Source organism: Tachysurus vachellii, chromosome 11 (genome assembly GCF_030014155.1).
Source record: "Tachysurus vachellii isolate PV-2020 chromosome 11, HZAU_Pvac_v1, whole genome shotgun sequence".
NCBI lineage: Eukaryota > Metazoa > Chordata > Actinopteri > Siluriformes > Bagridae > Tachysurus > Tachysurus vachellii.
Genome location: NC_083470.1, coordinates 24,732,622 through 24,742,621, shown reverse-complemented (window position 1 = coordinate 24,742,621; position 10,000 = coordinate 24,732,622). Strand labels below are relative to the sequence as shown.

At 42.2% G+C, this 10,000-nt stretch overlaps 1 protein-coding gene across 9 annotated transcripts in view; it reads right to left on the bottom strand.

Moving 5' to 3' along the window:
- Positions 1-10,000, bottom strand: part of ncor2 (nuclear receptor corepressor 2) — an 88,823-nt gene that overhangs the window by 62,366 nt on the left and 16,457 nt on the right. For 6 of the 9 annotated variants that reach the window (XM_060881979.1, XM_060881981.1, XM_060881987.1 and 3 more), the window contains exons 2-3: positions 3,824-4,026; positions 2,471-2,595 (exon numbers count right to left, since the gene is read on the bottom strand). In XM_060881979.1, coding sequence (XP_060737962.1) covers positions 2,471-2,595; positions 3,824-3,928 — 230 coding nt within the window. In that variant the 5' untranslated portion in view covers positions 3,929-4,026. The remainder of the gene's footprint in view (positions 1-2,470; positions 2,596-3,823; positions 4,027-10,000) is intronic. The other 3 variants (XM_060881982.1, XM_060881986.1, XM_060881988.1) reach the window with 1 other exon arrangement.

The window sequence follows — 10,000 nt, the reverse complement described above, 5'->3', positions numbered from 1 at the left end:
ATTCGACATAAATCTTGCACTTCTGTCGGCTTCATTAGGAAACGTTCTCACGATGCCTGCGGTGTCTAAAAACAACATTGTGACATAACAGACCGCGACCTTGATACGGCCTCGTTATCGAGTCTGTGTCTGAATCCTCTGCGACAGAGAGCTAGAGCGTGGGATAGGGCTGGGCGATACGGCCCGAAAACCGTATCACGATATCAGTGTTTCGTATCGGTCGATATCGATAATTATTGATATTTTTTATGACCCATTTAAAATAAGGACCAGGAGAAAAATATATTACATTTAAACATATTTTAAACTTAACCTTCCTCTGGTCGTAATCCCCTCAGTGATTAAGACAGAAATGTCAACAAGCAGGAAAACTCACATAATTATAATGTAAACATGAGTCTAAAGTCACAATAAACGCTTAACAATTATCTCTTAACATTTGAGGTGCAAAATTAAAGAAAATGTAACAAATGCTTAATAATGTGTAATAAAATAGTGCAAAGTGTTAAATATAAACACAGAGAAACCTGAGAATTTAGTGCAAGTTTAGTGCTAGGAAGTTCACTAGCTGTTCACCTTCTGGTGACTACGGTCTGACTTATAATATCCAAAAAAATGCCGTACTGACGCGCCGACTTTCATTTACAATTTGCTCGCTCGCTGCTGCTCATTTCCTGCTTATCAGTCGCCGGTTACTGAAGAGGAATCCAGCAGACCAGCACGTGACAACGATATGGCGCAACCGAACTTGATACTGTTACATGATTGGCTGTTAGCGTGTCACTCCCTACGTTGCTAGGTTACCAGAGAGCGAGTGCCTTTGTTAATGCATCCAAACGTGCTTCGCAACCTCTGTTTTCTTCCGACGAAGAATAAAAAATATCGAACGTTTTATCGAACACATTTTTTTATTGATATCGATCACGTGTCTATCGCGATACGTATCGTTATCGTTTTATCGCCCAGCCCTAGCGTGGGATTTGAAAATCTGGAGAAAAAGCGCTGGATAATATGGTCTTCATGTCTTGCTGACTCCACCCTGATTTTTTCACCACACCTCCTGCAAAGGACTGCGAGAACTTCGCTCGCATCCGACGCCAGATATTCGCCGGACGGAGTGATGTCGTCGCAGAAGAAACTACGGGTCTATTTATAAAACTGACCTCCTTCATCCAGGTCTCTCTTGATAACTCCGCCCCTTTTTATTAGAGAAGAAATAACACAAAGACGTCAGGTATGTTAAGCGTCTAGCGGCTGGCCCGGGACTTTCGCTGCCAATCACACTTTGCTTCGATATCATGATATAATAGCTAACGATGTTGATCAAACCAAAGCCTGTTCTCCTTCAGCTCTACTCATGTGAAAGCTGCTGTGGATGGTGGAGGTGAACATGATGAGTCTTACAGATCACAGGTGATGATATAAATCTCTCTCTCTCTCTCAGCCACAGATGGTGTTGTATTTAGTAGCGGAGTTCCCTGTTTGTCTGCCTGCATTAGCTGGAGGTGTGTGTGTGTCGGGGAAAAAAAACAAAAACGGAAGAGTCACCTCTTTCATCTCGTATTCAGAGTGACAGACGGTTTCAGATCCTTGCATAAGCGTTATGTAATAGTGAATGAGGGCTGAGGAGAACTCCTTCACACACACACATGCACACACACACACACACACTAAACTGCATTAATACTGAATTTCTCCTCGAGCGATCCGGGGTCGTTCATGCTCCCCTGGACATCTCAAGGACAAATCGGCACGGAGAGTTAAAAAAAAGGTGCCAACATCTTCTCCTTCGTCTGAACGGTGGAGTCTAAAGCCAAGGATACGTTACGCTTGTAACACGTTATGCAACACTAAGCTCACACACAACACTGAACAACAAACGTAGGAACTGGAGTGAAGGACTGGAGTTCACCCAGCGCACGTAGTTTCTCCGTACAGCTAAAACAAACAGAGATCGGATGCCTGTGCTTCTCCCGGTGCGGTTCTGCTGGGTGCTTCTTCTCGCTCACTTGATGTTGAGCAGGTGCTCGGATGAGGAGATCCAACACAGCTGTGAATCCCCTGTTGTTTTTAATTCCTCGAGCGGCCGTCGAAAGCGAGTGACGTTTGAGCGGACGACGTCGGCCTACGCTGAGGTCTTCTTTAAAATAAGTAAAGAAAATGTTTTCCTTTTCTCTTTCCTTTATTTATCCTCAAACCCGATCGTGGCCCCAAGAGGTGAGACGGACTGAACCCGGTCGTACGTTCGCGTTAGCGAGCCTCACGTGTGCGCAGAATTTCCAGCTGCGAATCTGATTTTAACGGCGGTAGCGATATGCCGCTTGGGTACGAATGAAATATTGTGCTAATTGGTGGTTGTTTTGTTTACATGTTATGATTCCTTCTCGGATTTGATTAATAAATCGAGCGAGCTGCGCTAGGTGTGTGGTGGTGGTGGTGGTAGTGGTGGTGATGGTGTGGGTGGTGTCACCTTTCGCTCCCGGGCTGAAACTCTGACAGCAGGGACGGTCTGCGACGGTGAGACTGGGAGAGAGATCCATGGGAGAGATGGGATCCAAAGTCACGAGTGTGGTAGTCCACTATACTGACATCCTGCTCCACACACACACACACACACACACAGAGACAGATAGATAGAACATTACACTCAAGTACATTCTGAATGGGATCAGCTCAAGAAATATTTATTAATCAAATATTTATAAATTTTACATACTGCAGCTTTAACCTTTAAAGGAGCAGTATGCAGCAGGAAAACGATGGACGCCGAGCTAATAGTGAAGCGGATCGATGTGACCGAAGTGGTTTTATTCCAAATGTTTTAATCCATCACACGACAGACAGTAATTTTTTATCGCCGCTGGCTGTTACTATGGAAACGGTACATTATTAGAACCAGTACATTCTATTGTCAGAGGTGCATGTTGGAGGCAAATCGACCAGCACCTTCGGACCAATCGGAATCGAGCACTCGACACTACTGTGGTATTATTTATTTTTTTTTTTTCGAAATTTTAATGAAATCCAGTTCAGTTTAGAGTTCAGGAAGAAGAAAAAAAAATAATGTGTTTATTCTTCCAACACTAACAACAGTCAGCCATGTGTCAGCAAATCCAGGACCCTGATGGAGAAATGCGTCGAGGAACAAAAGATGATGATGTTCCTGAATCGATCTCATGACTGCTGCTGGGAAAAAAGGAGCCCGGCGTCCAAAGGTCTTTTCCGGACAGGACGCTGGTTACCGTCATTACGTAAGCTTACAGTAAAGAGCAATAAGATTACAGTGAGTGAGAAGCGATACACTAAAGTCTGAGGAAGAGGGAAGCACTAAACAGAGAGATCTTTTAGCGATTTTTCCTTTAGCGATATCACAGATTTGACATTTTTACGATACATATTTTTTATCCCGTTATAAAAGTTATTCCCTTTTTAGCTTCTTCGCCTACTTTTCTGAATCCATCCTTCCATCGAACTCTGACTTTATAACCGAAAGGGTGTACATACTTTTGACAAACCCATAATTAGCCTTTTTTTTTTTTTTTTTTTTTTACATTATTTTGAAGGGGTTGAAGATGAAACACTGTTTGAAACTTCTGTTCACGGCACAAATCGACTCGTCAGGGTCGGGGTGCACAAACATTTGCACGCTACTGCAAATAACCAAAAAGAACCAAATACTGCAAAAAGAGACGTGTGTGATCTGTGGTGAAAAAAAAAAAATAGTGTGAGCACGCTTATTACCCAGTCTAAACAGGATGCGTGTGACCACGGACGTCTAATCGTAGTCGAGTGTGTGTGTGTGTGTGTGTGTGTGTGTGTGTACCGTGTGAGGGCGGCCTATCTGCAGAGGAAGGCCGGAAGCACTCGGCAGGTGTCGGGCTTCCACGGCTCTCCGGCTCTGAGGAACCGGCTGCGGGTGAGAGGACATGTTGAAGACGAGACTTCCTCTACACACAGGAAGTGGGCGTGGCTGCTCTATGCACGCTGGCCATCCTTTGGAATCGAGACCTGACAGTCAACAGCAACCTGGAAAGAGAAGTGCACAGAAATGAGACCGACAAGCAGAAACGTGTAGGATGACAGAACGACAACGGCGAATCGTTTTAAAGAACGAGGGGGAAAAAAAGTCAATTCCGAAAGGACGCAATTCGGTCAGATGAACTGTAGAGTCAGAGAACAGATGCAGGGGATGAACAAATGTTTAAAATGTAAAGATCTGCCAATCCAAAGCATTTTAAAAACTATGACTCAAAATCGGTACAAAAGTGATTCATCTGATTCATTTGCTACGAGGTTTGGTTTCAAGCAGCGCAAATTAAAAAAAAAAAGCAAAAGAAAATGTGTGTGGTGTGTAGAGTTAAAAACATCCTCATTGGTCAAAAATATGGTGAAGAAAAGAAATGGCAAGTGTGTACAGTCACATATACATCACCCGAATAAAGAAGACACTGAGCCGAATAAAGAGACACAAGAGTGAAACTGAGTCAGTGCTGAAAATAAATGATTCAATAATTCTACCATTTAGAAACATGTTTATCCTCTTTATTTGTTCGTCAAATTCGTTTAGAAGATTGAATCTTAAAATAAGTGAATAAGTGAATAAATCCTGCACGTTTGATTCAACTGAGTCGACTAAGAGTCAAATCACTGAGTCGACTAAGAGTCAAATCACCGAGGAGAACGAATCACTACCAGCATCACTTTCACACATTAAGACGCTGACTTGCTTTATTCGGCTGTGGATCAAACTTTAGGCTTTGAAGCAAAACACATGCGCCTGCACGCACACACACACACACACATAAAATAATCTCTCACCACATAAAGATATATGATAGATTATTTTTTATCTCAGTGCCAATATTCTGCAGAAGCACGTCGGGGTTAAAGAAAACAGAAAAAGAGCAAGAGTCAGCACTTTACTACATGCTATAAATACACACAGGTTCAAAAGCACACACACACACACACACACGCACACATGCACACACACAGATCTGGCTGATCTCAGCAGATTTAACACACAGATAGTGAACCACAGAACAAAGCAAACAAGCCCGTGTTTATTATTATTACAATTCAGCTCAGATCTTTTACACGGGCACAAAATCGAATTATCATTCTGACACACACAATATCACCTGATCATCTGACTCTGAAAGAAACAGAGGAAAGAAAGTGTGTGTTTGTTTGTTTTGTGTGTGTGTGTGTGTGTGTGTGTGTTGGGGGATTATAGATTTCTACAATCTGGGTCTCTTGGTGAGAGAAAAGTGAAGGTCTTTAATTCTGTTCTAACTGCTGAACACAGTTCCTCTGATTTTTTTTATGGAAGATGTCAGCGAGTTATCTTCATCAAGTTCTTCATCAAGATAGACATCAAGTACATCACAGACATCAACACACAGTCAGATAGACGGCCAGCGAGTCGCTGAGACGGCCAGCGAGTCGCTGAGACGGCCAGCGAGTCGCTGAGACGGCCAGCGAGTCGCTGAGACGGCCAGCGAGTCGCTGAGACGGCCAGCGAGTCGCTGAGACGGTTAGAGAGACAGTCAGAGAGTTGGTAAGAAGGTCAGAGAGATGGTAAGACGGCCAGCGAGTCGGTGAGACGGTCAGAGAGACGGCCAGCGAGTCGGTGAGACGTTCAGCGAGTCGGTGAGACGGTCAGTGATTCGGTGAGACGATCAGTCAGCCAAACGGACAAATGGATAAATACCCTAAATAATACATAACACTAACGGACAGAAGCTAAAGACAGACACTAGTTAATAACACACCTGATCATCAGACCGAGAGCCAGACAGAAATCTCTTAGATCTCAGTGAGCCTCATTTTATTATCTGTGTGTGATCTCCAGCTGAATTTCACTTAGCGCTGATCCTTTAAACTCGCTGCTCTTTAACGTGAGGAATAAAGGGCACGGAGTCCACAGAGAACCTTCATGTGAGGAGAAACCACCCTGGGGTTTTTACAGCAGGAGATGGATGGAGCTTTAGATGAGCAGAAACAGTGTTTGTAGTGCAATATCACACTCCACATCGAGCCGAGAGACAGAGAGAGGGAGAGAGAGGGAGGGAGAGAGAGAGAGAGAGAGAGAGAGAGAGAGAGAGAGAGAGAGAGAGAGAGAGGGGAAGGCATTCTTTTATTATGGATTAATGCTTTGGTTACCATGGACGGTAGGAAAAAAAAGAAAAAAAAAGAGAGAGAAAGAGAGAGGTGGATTAAATTGACTCAAAAGTCTCAAAGACAAAATACTGCTGTGGAATGAGAGAAAGAATGGGACACACACAGAGAGAGTGTGAGAGTGTGTGTGTGAGAGAAAGAGAGAGAGAGTGTGTGTGAGAGTGTGTGTGTGTGTGTGTGAGAGAGAGAGAGAGAGAGAGAGAGAGAGTGTGTGTGTGTGTGTGTGTGTGTGTGTGTGAGTGTGTGAGTGAGTGAGTGAGAGAGAGAGAGAGAGAGAGAGAGAGAGAGAGAGAGAGGAGTGTGAGAGAGTGTGTGTGTGAGAGAGTGTGTGAGAGAGAGAGAGAGAGAGGAGTGTGAGAGAGTGTGTGTGTGTGAGTGAGAGAGAGAGAGAGAGAGAGAGAGAGAGAGAGAGAGAGAGAGAGAGAGAGAGAGAGAGAGAATAAACACAGACAGGAGGGGAAACACATGCCCTGGCACGGTTACAAACACCCACAGGCAAGAGCACTTGGCCGCCTGCCAGCAGCAGGGATGAACTCATTCACCCGTCTCTCTTTCCATTCTTCCCTCGCTCCTTCTCTCTCTGCCTCACTCACTTTCTCTTTCACAGCTCCATTAAACCAGCGGTTCAGTATGTAGTAACAGAATATTTTAAATACTGCAGCTCGCTGGCTGCAGAAGACAAATAATTAACAACAAAGAAACCAACTCAAATAAAGGCGACAAATCCTGTTACGCTCTCGTGTGAGTTTAGATTCATCGTTTCATTAAAATTAACCGTTTATTTTCGTGTTTCTTTTTCAGTTCTCATTCTGATCAGCGAAACCAGCAGTTTTTTTTTTTTTTGGCAAATACAGGTTTCCATTTTCATTCCCACTTTTCGCCTGTTTCGGTTTCATTTATCTTGCTTACAGTTTAATGCAAATCATTTTGTTTCACTCATCTACTGTGTATGGTTTGGGACATTTTATCTCATTTATTGTGTGGAGTCTGCAATTTTTCTTTCTCTTTTTTGTTTGGAGCAGGTGATTACCTTCTATAATGTTGGGGATTGCAATTTTATCTTGTTTTGTTTGTTCCTGAGCAGGTAATTCATCTCGTTTATGTTTGGGAGCAGGTAATTTATCTCGTTTATGGTTGGGAGCAGGTAATTTATCTCGTTTATGGTTGGGAGCAGGTAATTTATCTCGTTTATGGTTGGGAGCAGGTAATTTATCTCGTTTATGGTTGGGAGCAGGTAATTTATCTCGTTTATGGTTGGGAGCAGGTAATTTATCTCGTTTATGGTTGGGAGCAGGTAATTTATCTCACAAGACAGGTAATTTTATCTCGTTCTTATTTGGGACAAATTTTCTCATTTTGCTTTGGAGCAGGTAATTATCTCTGTTATTCTTTGGAGTGAGTAGTTTTATCTCGTTTTTGTTTGGAGCATGTGATTGTCTTGTTTGGGTCAGACGATGTTATTTTGTTGTGATCATTTTTTTTAATTCTTTCAACTGTGTTTACTGACCAGACTGGGAATCGTTTACTCGTCTTTTATGTCGTGAGTTGAAAACTAAGCAGTACCGAAATTTTATTAAAACTTTTAAACCGATCTAAAGTTTAGACTTTCGTCTGTGTGACTCTCCTAATGACCACAGGACCTTTCTTCTGCCTTTTTTTGATTGGCATCTAAATATTTGTAGCATTTTAATAATCAGACGTCTCTCTCTACGTCTCTTTATGGGATTGTTTATGTTACTTCTATCCATCACTCGCGCTCTTTATTTCCCCTAAACACGATCAAGCTCTTGGGAGATCTCACTCTGTTTCATCACACACACACACACACACACACTACTGTATTACCCATATTCCAGCGATCTCACACTCCTCTTCAATTAAAAGTGACAACTTTCCACACACACCCACACACACACAAACACACGGCTCTTTTATTGGGAATGATTCCTGCATCCTTCACCGTCACGACATTTTGCAGCTCAGATCCTAATCAGTGAGCTAATTATGTGAAAAAGCACATAGCACAAGACAGAAGAAAAGCTGATGTACTTGAGCTAATGAGCTGAGATTAGTGCTCTCTCTCCCCCCCCCTCTCTCTCTACACTTACATAAGTGACAGTACAATTAAGTTTGCTATTGAGTGATTTAAAGCTCGAGTCAGAAACCCTGCAGCCTCGTTGCAGTGTTTAAAGCAGCATGAGGATGAAAACCTCTCGCAACACCGCTTATTAGCAGGAGCTTGTGTAACACTCGACACACATTAACAAGCCGATAATAGACCGAAACACTCTAGACATGAAACAAAATGTATGCTACGATTTAGGACTAAATATCTAGGACGAGAATTTGTTCATATAACAAAACTATAAACACTATAAACAAAGCAAATAACAGACCAAACAAAACTACAAACAAAACAAATAAAAGACCAAACAAAACTACAAACAAAACAAATAACATACCAAACAAAACTACAAACAAAACAAATAGACCAAACAAAACTACAAACAAAACTACAAACAAAACAAATAAAAGACCAAACAAATCTACAAACAAAACAAATAACAGACCAAACAAATCTACAAACAAAACAAATAACAGACCAAACAAAACTACAAACAAACAAAACAAATAACAGACCAAACAAATCTACAACCAAAACAAATGAAAGACCAAACAAAACTACAAACAAATAAAAGACCAAACAAAACTACAAACAAATAAAAGACCAAACAAAACTACAAACAAAACAAATAACATACCAAACAAAACAAATAGACCAAACAAAATTACAAACAAAACAAATAACAGACCAAACAAATCTACAAACAAAACAAATAAAAGACCAAACAAAACTACAAACAAAAAAAGACCAAACAAAACTACAAACAAAACAAATAGACCAAACAAAATCTCCAGTCAGGTGTTTTTGGGTCCTGTTTTGTTGTGTTCACGTACAACAGCTAACGGTCACGTTAGAATTTCTTCAGAAACCACAGGGAATCCGATTGCAATCCGTATAAGACATCATGCACACATCACAAAGTTCTACAGTATATAATAACACTTACTGTAGTAATTATTTCAGAGGACGCTTAACGCATTTTAGAAAAATAGTGTCGATGTTAAAATATGCCATCTGACACGCAGTGACGCCGCAAACCAGGCGAGACAAGATGTCTTCTGCTGCGGACTCCGTATTCTTAAAAATATTCTGTCTTTCCTTCATCTTGGGTTTTCTGTAAATGTCCTGCTGTGAGGCGCCGATCTTACACCGATCATGTCTTCACGTGATACGAGTACGCAGGTTGTCAAACTTGAAATTTGGAACGCAAAGCACAGAGCGAGTGCACCTTTTAACACGTCCTCCTTTTGTAGGGTGCCATTACTTTTATACTGACAAAACAACTAGTCTTCAGAAAGTCCCCATGTAAACGTGTCCGTGCTCAGCCTGATATCGTGATGTCTTAAAGCTTGAGATCTTGTGGGTTCTGGCAGGAAACCAAGCAGCAGGTTCGTGTGCGGAGGAAAAGGCGGAGCGAGACGGCGGCTCTTTTATGCAAATTTAACACGGTGTTAGAAAAACACGCGGCGGCTTCGGCTGAGAAACACGTTCAGGACAACGTGATTGCGGCGACTCGCCCTGAAGCCTGCTGTTATTTCAGACCTTTTAGAACTTGCGGGATTCCGATACTGGAGCGACATCAGAAAACCTTAATGTTTTTCAGAGTTTGATAAGAAACAAGTCACACGTGACGAGTTCGGTAACAGCGAGCTACGGTACAACACGCCCGTTCTGATTCGTTAGCGTTTCCATGGG